Below are 16,204 nucleotides of genomic sequence, written 5' to 3'. Positions count from 1 at the left end.
ACATCTTTACTTGGAAATCAAATTGACCGGAAGATCTTGGGAAAATGAAAACAAAAATAAGAAGTACCGCTACCTTGTTTTTCTCAAGACTAATATACTACTATAACTAGTTGTATATATTGTAAATACTGGTAATCAACTGGCTGTTGATCAGGATCAGGGTCTCTACTTCAATTAAAAAGTCCACGTCGCGCCCCGGAGAACAGAAGATGACACTGTTTTAATGTCTGTGAACTAGGTTTTAAGTTTTTATTGAATCTCAGGCAGAAACATACATGATAATCCTTTATTGCTCAATGGCATCCTGTGCCGCGCTCAGCGGCTCATTCTCGCATCCGAACCAACAAAAAGACGAGGAGTCAAGCATCACTTTGTGACTGGATTTTCTGTGTAACTGAACCAGTAGCCAAACTCTGTGTGTGTGTGTGTGTGTGTGTGTGTGTGTGTGTGTGTGTGTGTGTGTGTGTGTGTGTGTGTGTGTGTGTGTGTGTGTGTGTGTGTGTGTGTGTGTGTGTGTGTGTGTGTGTGTGTGTGTGTGTGTGTGTGTGTGTGTGTGTGTGTGTGTGTGTGTGTGTGTGTGTGTGTGTATAGAGGGAGGGTGGTCTCTACCTTCAAGTTTATACTGCTTATTATAAAACTCATGTTTCCTCTTTATTCATACATATTCATTCAGTATACTCTCCTTTTTATTGATCCTGATAGTAATAGTGTATGACTATATATATATATATATATATATATATATATATATAGTTGTATCTGGTTTTATGGCTGAAAGCTTAAGGTTTTGGCTGTTGTTTGAACGGCTGCACGGTCATTCTTTATTGGAAAAACAACAAGACAACATAAAAGAAAACCCTGCAAACCTGTAAATGAAATTTCCTGAATGCCTACATATAGTTTTCGTCATTACTAATATTAACAATTATATCTGCATGGAAGTGAATACACACATTTAAACTTAGGAGTTATTGCCTTAATATTTTTTGCATGATAAAGAAGAGGATAAAAGGGGTGGGTGGGGGGGGGGGTGGGGAAGAGTTTGTAGATATTCACACACCAAACGTGTCCAGACAAATGGCATGCAAGACGTAAGAAGGAGACGCACTCAACAAGGGGGATACGGACATTAAAGACCACACTTCATGAATGTTATCACACTAGTGTGTAAGAGAGATGGACGTTATATCTGACAGAGGACGTGTAACACTGTGTGCAAACAGACATGGTCCAACACAAAACAGCTGCTTTAGGAGCACACAACAAGTAGTCTTTAAATTTCCTTTTTAAAATATGGCTTATCAAGTTATCACACCTTTTTTTTGTTGAGACAGACACACAATATAATAATTTTATATAATATTTAATGATTGTTTGTCCACCTTCAGGCTTGTTATGTATTAATTTATGTACAAATTGAGTGAACAGCACGGTGGACGACGGGATTATTTTTCAGTGCTGATAGAGAGCTCCGCAGAGGAGAAAAAAAGGAGTTTAAAACGTCTCCGGGTGGAAGGCTAAGCGACCCTACGTTGTGTTTTCAGCCCCTCTGCTTGGCGTTAGCTTCGTTGGTGGAACATGGCCGACGTTCACCTGGCCAGCTTTAGTCTAACGGCTGCCACTCACACTGCTGCTTCACATGGGATTCATTTCCCCACCATGAACCTTACTTACAAAGCAACGTTCACATCTGTCACATGGGTGCAACTCAACCGGATCTGAAGCAGCTTTGTGAATGTGGCCTATGGACTAAGCCAGGTGACGTCAGCCGTTAGCTAACCCAGCTAGCCTACTTCTTCAGCATGTCCTGCAGCGGGCCCGGCAGGTACTTCATCACTGTGTCCATGATGCTCTCCTCCTCCTCCTCGTCGCCGCAGCCGGCCGGCACGGCTTTCTTGGGTCGGGTCAAGCTGCCCTCCGCGGACTCCTCTGCGGCGGCCGCTGCCTCGGCCTCGGCCTCTTCGCGCTTTTTCAAGCCATACTGTTGATCCAACACAGAAATATTTAAGTGGTTAGACGAGAGAAGTGTGCAACGGAAAAGGAGATTTTTTTTGTTGTTGTTTCTAGCAACAATTGCTGTGCGTCCCAGCGCTACTCCTGAGATCCTATGGTTGTCGTGGAGTTCAAATGGCCAAAAAACATCTTTTATTAAAAGAATGGACTAACCCCCCCCCGACCCTGAAAAGCTTGACACCAATTTCTGCTGAAGCCAACATGTCCGATTGAAGAGCATTGTGAGCATGGGATGTGATACGGATTGGTGTGTGTGTGTGTGTTAAGGTTGCAAAATGCTGCACATTGTCCACGTAACGCTACATTCAATAAATAGGTTGTATTAAATTGAATGATGGTCTCCGAGTGATGTGATTTGCTTGGAAACAGGGTTTTTTTTGTCAGTCGCGATAACCATTCATTTCGGGATATGAGTCGGTAAAATGGAATTAAGAGCTGTTAATAGTGTCCTTCTATTTCCCAACATCTGGATAAAACCTCTCTAATATGGACATTTCTCGCATTATGTGAGGCGGAGGGGAACCAGGCTGTGGAGGAAGCACTTTGGGAGTCGTTCCTTTGCTCTTGGCTCACCTCGGGGCGCCACGGAGGCGGCGAGGAGCCAGACAAGGAGTGGTGGCTTTCACCCGCTGATGCACGGTATTCCCCTCAGTGTGCCCCACCCACAGGCCGCCCCTGCCTTTAGCACTGCCTCTGCAGTGAGGAGGTTACACTGCGGCCCCACAGCTTCACGTTTGTAGCGTGGGGGGGAAAACTAGTGCGATTGTAGACGAATCGAATTTTGAAATAGAAAAAGTCATTAAGGAACGTTGTGTTTTCGAAAGGAAATGCAGAAAAGATGACAATCAGAAACGGGACACAATGAGATCTTCCATTCAACACAATGTTGTGGCAGAATAATTGGTACGGTTTCCTGAACAAGAATTATTGGTGGTTTGCATTTCTAAAGCAATCCTCTCTTTCCATTCTAATTTATATGAGTTTATCACGTCTCCTCCTACTCCTACTTCAGTCACGTCTGCACGCATTGATCTATTTTAAAATGACATGAAAGCAAACAAAAATAGTCCGATGCCAGTCGATTTCAAACACAGGTCTGTGGTTAAAAACCTGCTGTCACACAGCAAAGATTAGAAGCCCTTAGAAGCGACTTGAACATAAAAGGACAGGATGGCGTCTAGTCATCAAAGCTTCTTGACACACTTTTACAGATCAGTGTTCACATTTCTGTTAACAAAAATGTTTTTCTTCGTATCAGTGGTTGTTTTGCTGATTGGTTCTTTGTGTTGCGTTAAGGCAACGCTGGTAGTGTTTCAGCAATTATACAGCATCCTGTCATTGTACCTTGTCTCTGATCCCTTGCCTCATGCTTTCCCTCTCAGCCTCCATCTTGGAATATTTGGCCTTCCTCTCCTCCTCCTGCTGCCTGAGCGCCTCCTGTCGCTCCTCCTCTTTCTTGGCTGCGTCGGGGTCCTCCTCCTTCTCCTCCCCGCCCAGCATCTTGCCCACATCGGGAGGACCTCCTGAGAAGGAGAGAGAGGAACATGCAAGCGTGAGACACGGGGTCAACCAGGATCTGTGTGATACAGAGGAAAGGTCAAAAACATGGACCTTTGGGACCTGCAGAAATGTCCAAACTTCAGGTGAACCTTAGGAGAGCTGCTGCACTGGTCATATGTTGTTTAGAATATTGGTTTCCAGATGTGTTGCTTACGGAATCTCGTAACATGCCAGCTCAACACTGAGCGCCCATTATTTGTAGGACTGGTTCTGGGAGGATATCTTCCATTTATTGGATCTATTTACGTTCAGAAAAGAGTTTTTAGCGTGGAAGTGAGCCAACCAATCACGAGATGAACGGCCAACGTAAAGCATTTGAATTAAAGAATGAAAAAAATGGGGCAAAGGCCGTGTATGGAATTATTTTGAGGGTGAAGGAACTAATCCTCCCTCAAACCTTTGTGAATGGTGGCTACTCAATTTGAATCCCAAAGCAGATACCTTTGCTATGTTCATGTGTGTGTGAGGTAAACATTTCCATGGTAACAGTAAGCAGGGATGAACAATGTTAAAAATATTGTTTTCATTCACTACATACATACATACAAAAGGTTTTAAAGCCTGCAGAATGTGATGTTTAACACCAGGACATTCCTGCAGATTTAGTTCCATCTCCAATATTTCATTTTGAATTTCTTATGGTCTCACATCCTGCTGTTAACAATTCGATCCAGATTACAATTTGGATCAAATAAATTGTGAAGCCCAAACGGCAAGCTCCACTTAATTTAGAGACGTCGCTGATTGACTTTGCGATTTTACGAAAACACCAACTTGTAACTTCTTCATGAGAATAAACCCTGGTTTGACGATGCCGTAGCTCGGTGTCGGTCCATCTTGGATGGTTGCGACATTATGGATCGTATTTTAACACCATGATCAAAGCACTCGTTACAGAGTTTCACCATGATTATCTGCTACATTGATACTAAATCTTCAGTTACAACTTTGAACCTATTGCCATGGTATAAAGTTTATTTTTCTGTCTCTCCATGTGGTGGATGTAGAGACAGTATGTGTATGTGGGAAGCTCACTGAGTCCTTTGGTGTTAGAGTCCTCAGCTGAGCTTCTTCCCAGTGAGGGTGGTATGTTCCTGCATATTTCATGTGTCATTCTCTGGTGTTTTTTGCAATATGCCCAACTTCCTCCAGCGAGGCTGGGTCCCCCCCCCCCCCCCCCCCCCTCCTCATCAACCATCCCGAGCCTTGGTGTCCACTGTGGTAGCTTTAACGCCCTGATGGTTTGATACCTGCAGGTCAAGCAACGCACACATTATGGATTTTCCTTTTAATCTTCAAGGCACAGGCTGTGGTATATGTCCTACGCAGGCCTTCTTACCGTGGCTGTAGGACCTCCACATAATGCCCTGGGATACCACAGAAATGCTGAATAAGCTGTCAAAAAACAGGAAACAGGACGAGGAAGAGCCAAAAGTGTGAAGGACTTTGGCTAAAAACAGGAGCAGATAAGTAGTGAAGGGGAGGAGGGATGAAAAGCCGGGGAAGATATTAGCAAACGGGAGATGGGGAGTCAGTGTGCGGCAGAATTTTGTGACAAAACAAGACATATTTAGAAAAAAAGACAAGCGGAGCATGAGGAGAGGGGGGAGAATCTGTCAGAAGCTATTGGGTCCTATGTGAGCTGAGCTGTTCCAGTTAGTGGGATTACCCAGCAGTTTCTGTGGAACCAGAGAAGGAGAGAGTGTGACGGATGAATAGACGGAGAAGGAGGGAAGGAAAAGAGCGACGAAGACTGAATGGGAGAGTTAAGTCACGAGGAAGAGGAGGGAAAGGTTGTCAGGCAGACAAGGGGCATCTGAGGAGAGAAAGCACACGACCCGGGAAAAGAAAGAGACCGAGTACTCTTTCAGTCTGCCGCTGCCTCCGGTGTCGTTCCCATTTTACACTCATCAGCATAACAAAACAAAAAAACGCCAGCAGAATGCGAGGGGGGGGGGGGAAAGTGCGAAGGAAAGAGGGGAAGAAGGAGAAAAAGAAGGCCCTAAAAAGACACAATCTTTTACTTTAGAGGTCCTTTTTAGCTATGACTATCAGCACTGTATAGTAAAAGTAAAATAAGCAACAGTTCAGTCTACTTGAATTATCAAGTGCAAATAGTCATTTGGGAGGGACGAGCTGATCACATCTGTTTAATCCACACATGAGCAAATAAAACATCTATTTCACTCTGTGTCTGCGTTCGGGTGATTACGTCGTCTCAATGGAGCCTTTTGCTCTGCAGCGGTTCGTCAACGCATCAACACTCGGTGGCACTAATTCTCCTGTTGGATGCCGATCAACCTCAAAGGGCACTCGACTGCAGAGTTAGCGCCACCAGGTGTTCCGGTCGATCAACCAACTCCTGATGTGGCGAAATGCTCCTGAAATGGAAACGCACTGAGCTTTAGAAAATTAGGTTGAGACCAATTATGGATGTATGTATGGTTTGAAATGATGAGATTTGGTTTGGGCATTTACATGAACAAAAGACTGACCGTATTATTTAATTAATGCACCATCAAGAGATATTTCAGTCAAACTTAAAGGAGCACAATCGTAGGTTGTGATAGAAACGTTTCACCATATGCACCTGGTAAGCAGCTTTAACATTGACACTTCCTCCATTGTTTAATATTGCACAACCATAGTTTGTGACGCATTGGTCTGAGAAGACCAACAAAAAAAAAAAAGATGGTCCCCATCAGAGACTCGGCACCAAGGACGGAACTAGAACAGAAAACGCACGAAGCGACAGACGAGTCACGTTTAATGAGCCGCTCCGCTTGGAGTGAAAGAGACAGATGAGACTGACATTCAGAGAGCGATCCTCAGTAAAAGAACATATCGCTGCATCAGCATTTGATGAGCGGCACAAAAAACGCTGACAAAGCAATACCTGCTCGTGGTTCGCCATCTTTGTTCTCTTACGGGTTTTGTGCATGCGTTTGCGTGAGAGAAAGAAGGTTAAGAAAGAGAGCTGCAGACCGCAGTGAGTGTCCCTCCGTGTGGGTGTGGATATAAATAATTGCTTCGTTCCCTTTTTAGGCTCCCATGCATGAGTGGTTGAGCAAATCGCCCCTCATGTGTGTTTGAATGTGCAGATTAAAGTGTGTGTATGTGTATGTGCGGGCATCACCATGTACAGTAGTGGCACGTTTCCCTGCTCAAGTGTTGCCCTGAACTTTAATCGCCACTCGCCATGCACACCCATGGTATACAGTATTTTATTATCTTAATTGGTTTGCTGGGAAACGTTTCATACCTGTCTGATGTAAGCAAACGCCACGACGGGGATTAAAAAGAGACCAATTAGGGATCTGCGTTTGCAGCCGACAAATTGGCGTCCATTGATGGATTCGTATTAAATGCGCATATTTGAATTTTGTCTTACAAAGACAAAAGAGCCACGTTGAAGTCCAGCCCGACAGAGCGATGGCTCGCGGCTTCTTATTTAAATGATCGGCGCAATCCCTATTTCTCACACCTGAATATCTACCAAGCCTGCCATCGAAGCCTGTAAGTGGAGCGGTGACTCACTACCAGCTAAAGCCTCATTGTCAAAACATCCCGTGCATCCCGTGCACGGCCCGGAATAAGAGCCCTCCAGCACCTCATCTAACTGCCAAACCCAAACAGATTTGGTCTGGTTTCACAAAATCTTATTAGACCATCCGGATTGTCTTTGTTCATTAAGCTCCCAGGCATCACGTGAGCTGTGTGGAGCCATGTTTTTTGATCAAAGTGTGACCGCACTTCCTCCCTGCGCACTCCGTAGGGCCGTAGTAGTTCTCGGAATGACATTCAATGTGTGAGCTAGTAAAAGCCTGCCAGGTTGGCCTTTGGCCTCCTTTTTATTACAGTCCGCATTATATCAGATGAGTCAACATCAGCAGAGACAAAGAGGCGCTTTGCAGAGCCATTTTCTAACACGCCAATCAAAAGCCTCGTAGACTGAATAAAATGCCACGTTGACTGGGGACTTCAACACCGCTCATCTCGTACAGCATGATAATGTCTGTTTAAACATTCAGGTCATCTCAGACATATAAAAAATAGCTGATCTTTGACCTTGTGAGACATTTTTACTTTCAACCAGCCGAGGTGAAGTTATCCCAAGATTCTCCTCTGCATGCTCGGACATTGCTTTGCTTTAAAAAGGTGTCATCGCTGTAATCCTTTCCTTCTGAATGTGCTTAGCTAAATCTTTGTTAAATCCACAGTCTCGGAGGGAGAGGAGGAAATAAGACTAACCTTAGCTAACTCTCCCAGTGCTTGAACTTTTTGGTCAGATAAACGGTGCTTATCTGCTCCGTTACCACTGCGAGTTCTTTAGGCAAATCCCCTCTCTTAATCCAAAGTGTGGTGGGAAGGCAGATGAGTGTAGAGATCTAGGTTTGGCCTTCAGGAACAGATTTGTCTCACTGCAGCTCATTGAACAGGAGGGAGAGAAAAAAACGTGAGTGCAGAGCGCAAAACTGGTGGAAAAAGCCGAAGTGAGATTTGCTGATTGTTGTCGCGCTTTCTAATTGGTCGCAGTTACGTTTGAGTCTGTTTGAACTTCCTGGGGTGGAGCGGCTTTGAGATGCGTGTCAGGCCAGACAAAGTGACGTGTAAGACACCGGGACGTAAGACACCGGGACGTAAGACACCGGGACGTAAGACACCGGGACGTAAGACAGAGACAAAGACAGGCTCACCCTCTGGACCAGAGATTACTCTTTTACGTGATACTCACCACTATGAATTAAATTTATTAAATTTGCAACAACATTCCATTTTTCAGCATTTTATTATATTTGTGTTTTCATATAATTAGGAAAGTAACTTCATTTGACGAGGGATCTAAAACCATTTGAATCGAACGCTACTGCTCTTCATGCAACTGGCATCATCTTCTGTATATTAATAATATATGGTAAACAATATACCAAAATAGCCTGAAATACAAAAATTGAGCTCCAGGTAGTGAGGCTTAGAAAATAATACATTATAACAAAATTGACCAACGGGTTAGCAGTTTCCACACTAAAAGGTTGAGATTATTTTTATATATATTTACATTGATTTCTCTCACGCAATTTAAGACTTTCAAGACAATGTAGGAGGAGCCCAAGGTCAATTTCATAAAGTAAATCTGATTTGCCTGAGTGGCGCCCAAGAAGAAGATGGGGGGGAGTGTGTCTGTGTCAGCGGTGAAGACCTGATCCTCTCAGCCAATAATATTAGAGTGCTGCTAAATACGATTACGGGCTGAGGAAAGAACATCTCAAGGTGTCTTCTATTTTCATTTCACCTCAAATCACACTTAACCACTGAAAGCATCACCTTTTAGTGTGAAACGAGGTACCTGCTGACACTTTGTTAAGCCTACATGCCAACGTATGATCAATTTTATGTGAATTTAAGTTAGATAATGAATTGATATTGTTAGAACGTGACATGGGAGTCAGCTGCCTTTCAATGTAATGACAAAGTAGCGTTAGCTCATTGGCTAATTCTTCATGTGATCTAATTCTAAACATTGAAGATAGTGGGGTTCACTCTAGTTCATTTGTCTTTTCTGCAAGTTGCAGCAGTGACGAGCTTTTCAAAAACACTTCATTTTTGCATGGTCTTGCAAAAGGAAAAAAAAAGAAAAAGCACTGGCAATTGCCTAAAAGCTTCAATCAGGATAATGATACTCACTGCCATGAGCTATTTTAAGTATCCACACTACTGACAAGCCAAGTGTCTTATCCAGAGAGCGCACACATTGTACCAATGAGTGAGTCAATGCTCCCATTAGACTCTGCATCTTCATTTAGCAGTGCAGAATAAGAACGTCCCTCCTCATTCAAGTTAAGTCAAATTTACTGATGCAGCCAAAAACACAAATTGGCCTGAAGGGGCTTTAACACTCAATCAAAGGATCCGCTTGAATATCTTTTAACCAGCGTTGCATTATTCAATGCCTCGACAAAAACAACTGGTAGCATTGATGCCACTCCAATGAAACCGTTATCGATAAAAACACTTGAAATTTAAATTATAATTCCTTTGAACTCCATTGCCCCCCACATTGCAATAGCAATAGCGCCCTCTTTGATGCTGTAAATTAATCCAACATGCAATATTATCCATACGGGATGCATTCCAACATGAAAAAAGGACAGTCTTCTTGACACATTTTCCTAATATCAAACTTACTGGTATGTGTGGAGAACAATCTGATAATAAGGAGGATACCAAAGCAAGTACAGTACAGTAGCTGTTTGCGAGAAACTCTTTGATTCTGTTGCAGATTCTCAAACCACATATTTATCTTAATATCTTTAATGAGAAAGTTCGCAAAATTGTCTCTTGATTGCGTAATTAAGCCTCACTATTCACTAATGAGCTACCACTGACTCTCTGCTGATGGACTCAACATTTCACTGCTGCTCGAGGCCTTCAGGGTTTGATGGAGCTCCGTACCTCAGGACTAGTGTCAGCATGATTCAACCGCCCCGTATTCTGTCAAACCAGCTTTTAGGAGATAAGATATGCAGAGGCGGAATAAATCAATGGACAAAAAAAACTACAGTTAGAATGGTTGGGTGCGAAAGCTGTGTGAGTGTGTTTTATGGCTCCCAAATAACAAGATTGCAGGATTCATTTCTAATAATCCCAATTGTAAAGTAAAGAAAAGTACATTATATCGTAATTTCAAAACTCAATCAAAAGGTTAAATCAATATTACTTCATGGTTACTTATGAGAGTTGTTGCATCAGCATTAACACATCTGGATCCCTCTGTGACTCAGTAGTGGGTGGCTAACTGTTCAAAAAGTTAAACTATTAATAATGATGGAAAGATACAATGTGACTAAACTAAAAATAGTAATATTAATTATAATTTAAGAAGAAAAAATAACAATATTCAATTATAATAAGAAAGAGAAAATTAAAGGGTGGGGAATTGTAGTTTAATGTGATCAACATGTTTGGTAGAAAGGACAGGGCCAAATGGAAATCCTCCTGAAAAACATTTAGGAATCAAACCACAAATAACCATGAACTTATTTGCCAGTTAATATGTTCTTTAAGTCATTTAAAATGAGTACATTTCCAGTTCAGTAGATTTCAATGCATCCAGGTAATGAAGAAACCCTTTATTTATAATTCAAAATAACTATAAAATACGTCGAGAGGTGTGATGTTAAGAAGTGAACACAATGTAACGAGATGGATCTTACACATTTCCACCCTTTTGCAGATTACAGTGAGATGGAACAACATGGCAACAACAAGCCATGTTTCCTCTACAGTTTGTATGTTGTGTTGGATCACCTGTCTGTTTCCTACACTGCAGCCTTCAGCTCAAACAGTCGCAAAAGTAAAAGATAACAACAAACAACATGCTTTATTGTTGTCTGTATGACAACTGACCAAATCCCAACACGAATAAATTAATGGAGGTTCCAAATTGCATCCAGAAGTCATGAGCATACATTGCAACAAAAAGCACCCAATATGTAGCCGCTGCTTCCATACACCAGATAGAGAATGAGGGAAGTTGTATTAACAAGAGCAGCCAGGTATCTACATTTAGAGAATTAACAAATAAAGCTTCAAAATCTTTTAAATTGAACTTTATGGTTCTAAATGTTTAAATACTAAAAATAGTGTTCAGTGCCAAATCTTTCTTATATTTACCTGTAAGATACTCCCATTTGATGTCATGACCAAACAGAGGTGTCTGATCATACACATGAAACTCAATGCAGCAGGACTGAAGAGCTAACATGGCTGCTGCAGAGAAGAGCATCCAAAGATCATCTGGAAGCAGATGTGTGCGAGTCCGGCTGATTCACCGCGGTTACGAATCTGTAACTAAAGATGCCTTGGAGGATTAGTTAATGCACTGGCAGCATCCTCTCTTTCACACATCTTAGTTAAGTGTGTTAGGACAACAGCACTCGCACATTAGCACCCATCCCGACGCTGTTGAGGCTAAACGCAACTTTTCCCTGAAAATGGCACTAGACCAAAAATCAAGGGATCACCAAAGTCCTTATAATTCATCCTATTTCCCAGAAATCCATCCAAAAGGTTGTTGAAATATTTTACTTAAAGCCCAAGATGTCGACATCCCCGTAGCAACAGAGGACAAGTCAGGGGTCAGAGTAATTAGGGTCCATTCTCTCTAGGGCACATTAATGTCCCAGCCCCTCCTCCTAAAAATTTTTGTTTGAACATTTAATGACTAATTAGATATTTTTGGGATATTTCATTGGGACCAACGAGGTAGAAGGGCCAACCCGGCATTGCAATCCCTACTTTGAGGTGCTCTTTGAAAGGCTGTGGTAGGTGAACCATGTATATTCATTGTTTTCTTGTTTTGCCTTCATTTGATGGATGATAATGATCGAGACAGGAAATGTGTGAAGGTAAAGTCAGTCATTAACTGTCCCAAAGAAAAATCCATCCCAATAATTTAGCTTGTGATGGTTTCATGGTTCGATGCTTCCACCACACTGACTTTGTCGACTAAGCCTCAGGTGTACGCTCAACAATGCAGCCTTTATCGATTAAAACACATTTCACAAATATTGATGCACTGATGGACCAGCGGATTGAAAACTGAGGAGATCGATTACCTGCTTATCGGTTCGTTGCCAGTGCAACGTCTGCATTTTTGGAAAGAGGTCACTCCGTTCCCGTCAGTAAACACCGACCACAACCAAAGACGACTGGCACCAACGCCAGAAAGGCCTAATCCCCCCCCGATAGCCACACATGTTGATTATTAAACACACACACACATATTCAAAATGCTCCTTTTCTTGCATCCGTGCTCCTTCTCTCATCTTACTCTCTCACACACAACCATCTAAAGACTAAAACATGCGGAACAAACGCTCTCTCTCCTATACAATATCTATAAGACATCTGTACAACAGGCAGAGCACAGACACACACAACACCCACACTGTCAGATCTATTCCCAGAACCCGACATCTGCGGTGTAAAAAAAAAAAAGGAAAAGAAAAGCATCTAATGCATTGCAGTTGATTTAAGAATTTATAGTGTGGACACAAAGCAGCTCTGCAGAGCGAGGCAGGCTTGTCACTCCCTTTGTCCCGACGAGGAGCGGCTTCATCGCCACGTCCCAACTGCAGCTCTCTGACGCCTCTTTACCCGGGACAGCAACAGCCCAGCGTGGTGCGACCGCTCCCTGACACTTTCTCGCCTTTCCACCGTGAAACCACAGCCGACGAGGCGGATGAATGACAGGGCCATAGTAACGACTAATTAAGGGGAAAACAATAGCTCAGATAATATCCTGGATAATTATAACGGATAATACCTGAAGGCTTTGAAGGGCTTTCGAGGAAGTCTTGTTAAAAATGTTTCTTTCCAAATAGCCCACATCTATCTCTCTTGCCTATAAAAGACACAGCAAAGGCTGCCTGGTTTGTAAAGTCATATGAAACCATTATAGCTCTCATTTTGGGAGGATTTGGCGATGAGAACTCTGCGTTCCTTGTGCAAATTCCACGGTGTAAACTAAAGGATGCTCAAAGACCAAGCTAAGAAATAAGGCTGCTGCATTCCTGAGAAGGTGCTTTTTTTTTTTTGTGCAAATTTTCAGTAGCGTGTAAGAGCCTGAAAAGACCTGCTGCTGCTGCAACTGTCCGATTTCATCTGCAGCCTTACAGATCCGTGTCACGCTTTTAGGGAATCGCTGGTCTCAAAGAATTTTATTCAACAAAGGTAGAAATGCAGGGCAACAAAGCATGAACAGGCTTCTATAATCTTGGAGACACCGGGTCAGAACCCGTCTGGGATTTGACCAACAGGATGTCATGCCCTGCTCTGAGAGGTTTGTAAAAGATGGATGGAGAGAGAGAGAGAGAGAGAGAGAGAGAGAGAGAGAGACAGAGCGACAGTGCGCAATTGTTGTTTGAAGTCAGGAGTTTGGTGCAGGGCGGATTATATCAACCAAGTGGCCCCCCACAAACTACCAGTATGCGGTAGTGCAGATTTTGTTGTTGAACAACCCTTTAAATCCTTTACACTGCAGTGCTGTTAAATCAACCTCTAGCCTTGCCGACCACTCACCTCCCATCGCGGCTTTCATTACAAAATTCATGATGAAGCAGTTCCGTGTTCTCTTCCTTCGGTGGTGAGGTTATCGGGGGACAGTCCTGCAGCCAGGGGACAGAATACACAAGCTGTGACTGCATGGAAACCGCTGTTGGGACATGCACATTCATTCCAGTGATTTTTTTTTTTCTTCTGATACACAAGTGTTTGGTGGGATGGGGGAGGAGGATGCTTGTGATGCGTGTGATGCTCAATGCGGACAAGAAACGACCTCCACACGGAGAGATCTGTGTTTGGCAAAGGACAAAGATGCTCTTCTACTTTTACCATAATCACAATATCTTAATTAGATCTCTTCAACTCCCGAGGAGTATGAATTTACATTTAGACTCTAAAGAAGAAAAAGGGTGACTAAACTGAGCACAGATGGCTTTAGCCTCCAGTACCGCACCGTGTCCCCGAGTCTCGTCGAAAGGCACCTGCGCCCTTGATTTACAACCAATACTACATCTTGTCTGAATTTGTGCTGACGCGGCTTGTCATGGTTCCCTCGTGGCAATAACTCCTCAAAAACCAAGCAGCTGCAGAGGTCAAAGATGAGCAAGTGGAAGCCTGGTTTGAGTCAGTACATGAGCCTTGGAGACCATCACTGCAAGGGCATGACTTTACCGGGAGAAAAAAGGCTTTTTGGAAAAGATGCTGCGCTTCCCTTCAAGGTCGTACTTTATATTGAGCATAAAAGCATTTTATTCATTTTGATATGACTATAACGTTTCATAAATACATCACATTAAAAAAATGCAATCTTTATTTCATGTGATGTTGCTGCTGAAACTTTATGTCTAAAGTATTTTTAAGTTGACAGACGGATCATTTTAATATTTACATATATTTATATGAATAATATCTTTATACTCAGTGTATATATAGCTGCATATTTATCTAGAAGTTGCAGAGTGCAAGACGTTTTTTACTTCTAATGCCATTTCTGTATAATAGCATTTTGCGTGCAACCTCACGGGTAGTTTTGCTGCATTTGCCAGCATCCCTGCGGCAGAGCAGATTAAAGGGGGGGGGGGGGGAACATCCTCCTGAAAAACTTGCTGCACAATACATCGTTCTCATTCGCCCCAAAGTCGATTATGCACCAGTGCAACGTCCTTAACATTATTTCCTGGTTACCTTCCTCCTCCTCATCCTCCTCTTCCTCCTTATCATCTGCAGCTGAAGCATCAGTTCCCCCCCCCTCGCATGAACCCTTACAGTATTCACTCAAAGCTCCTAGTGCGGCGCATCGTTCTGCCACTGTTACAGTAGCGTTCAGGGCGATCTCCCTTTAAATGACTGCACCCAAAAGCTCACACACGCACGCACGCACGCACGCACGCAGAAGCCAATGCACCGTGTGTCGAAGAGTATATGGAGGCATCCGCATCTTTTACCAGGCGTGCGCGAGCTGGTCCCGTACAGTAAAAAAAAAGACACGCACCCTTCGGCTGTTCGTCATTCGTTTACCTTTTTTGTTTTGATCCTTCTTTAAGTCTCTGTCCCTCCAAATGGAAGAAGAACAAAAAGCCTCGTCGCAGTGTGATAACGAGCCTCTTGTCTTCGGCTTCGGCGACGAGAGAGAGGAGCACGGAGTGGTGCGTCTTGAAGGAGGGATTGCGGGGCTCTCAGTTCGCAGATATGCCGCTTGTGTCGGAGTCAGGGCTGCAGCGGCGGAGGAACGGGCTCTATTCCTGCAGGACGAGATGAGAGCATGCAGAGGGAGAGAGGGAGAGAGAGGAGGGGGGGGGGGAGGGAGGGAGGGAGGGAGCACATGCAAGAGCACCCAAGTGAGGGTTCCATTTTATTTCATTTCTTTAATTTATCACCATTACGACTGAACATCTGAACATTTAAAAGTACCTTTGAGGTGGACTGTTATTAGACCCGTGCAAAATGCTTTTGAACACAACAGTCAATCAGCTTTTTGGAAAGATGTCCCTTCATGTCCCATGCAGTTCTTAACTGATTAGTTCACGGTTCACGAGTATTGTTAAAAAGAGGACATCTATCACGAAAAGGCACCGAATCAATAAAAACACGACTTTCCAAACACATTTCAGTGGCGGCTGGTGGAACATTTTTGATGTCCATCCAATCAATTTCCATAAGCATCCCAGAATGTGCTAATGGAAAACCGTAAAGGTATCAATACTAATTTGTAGTCGAATATTCAACATTTATTGCAAGACAAGAAATAGTTGCAGATAAAAGTTTCGTGTCACCCAGTTGCAAAATATGATATCGGCGCAAAATATGTGCTTTTAGGGAAGTGTATTTCTGCTGCGTTAAGGGCGGGTCTAATGTGGGACATTTAACCATCAGCGTCCTTGAATAGACCCGGCCTGGGGCAACCTGGGTTCTGCTCCAGTCTCTGTGGAATGGCCCGCCTTGAAGCCTGACTGGTGGGGGTTGAGGAGGTTGTTTTTACAGTGGAGATAGGAGAGCGGAAGAGTAGGAGATGAAGAACTGATCAGAGAGGTGACGTGGAGTTACAGTGAGCTTAGTGGTAGAGCAG

The 16,204-nt window shown here is 43.3% G+C and overlaps 1 protein-coding gene across 1 annotated transcript; it reads right to left on the bottom strand.

The window, feature by feature from the left end:
* Positions 1-235: 235 nt before the first annotated feature.
* cplx2a (complexin 2a) lies at positions 236-15,396 on the bottom strand. The gene is made up of 4 exons (XM_037472348.2): positions 15,157-15,396; positions 13,657-13,742; positions 3,358-3,536; positions 236-1,981 (listed from the first exon to the last, which is right to left on the bottom strand). Exons 2-4 carry the CDS (start codon positions 13,685-13,687, stop codon positions 1,790-1,792), a joined length of 402 nt encoding a protein of 133 aa, XP_037328245.1. The 5' UTR covers positions 13,688-13,742; positions 15,157-15,396; the 3' UTR covers positions 236-1,789.
* Positions 15,397-16,204: the final 808 nt, after the last annotated feature.

This window comes from Pungitius pungitius, chromosome 9 (assembly GCF_949316345.1).
Source record: "Pungitius pungitius chromosome 9, fPunPun2.1, whole genome shotgun sequence".
Classification (NCBI taxonomy): Eukaryota; Metazoa; Chordata; class Actinopteri; order Perciformes; family Gasterosteidae; genus Pungitius; species Pungitius pungitius.
Note: the sequence above shows the minus strand (reverse complement) of the source record. Positions and strands in the feature narration are given on the sequence as shown.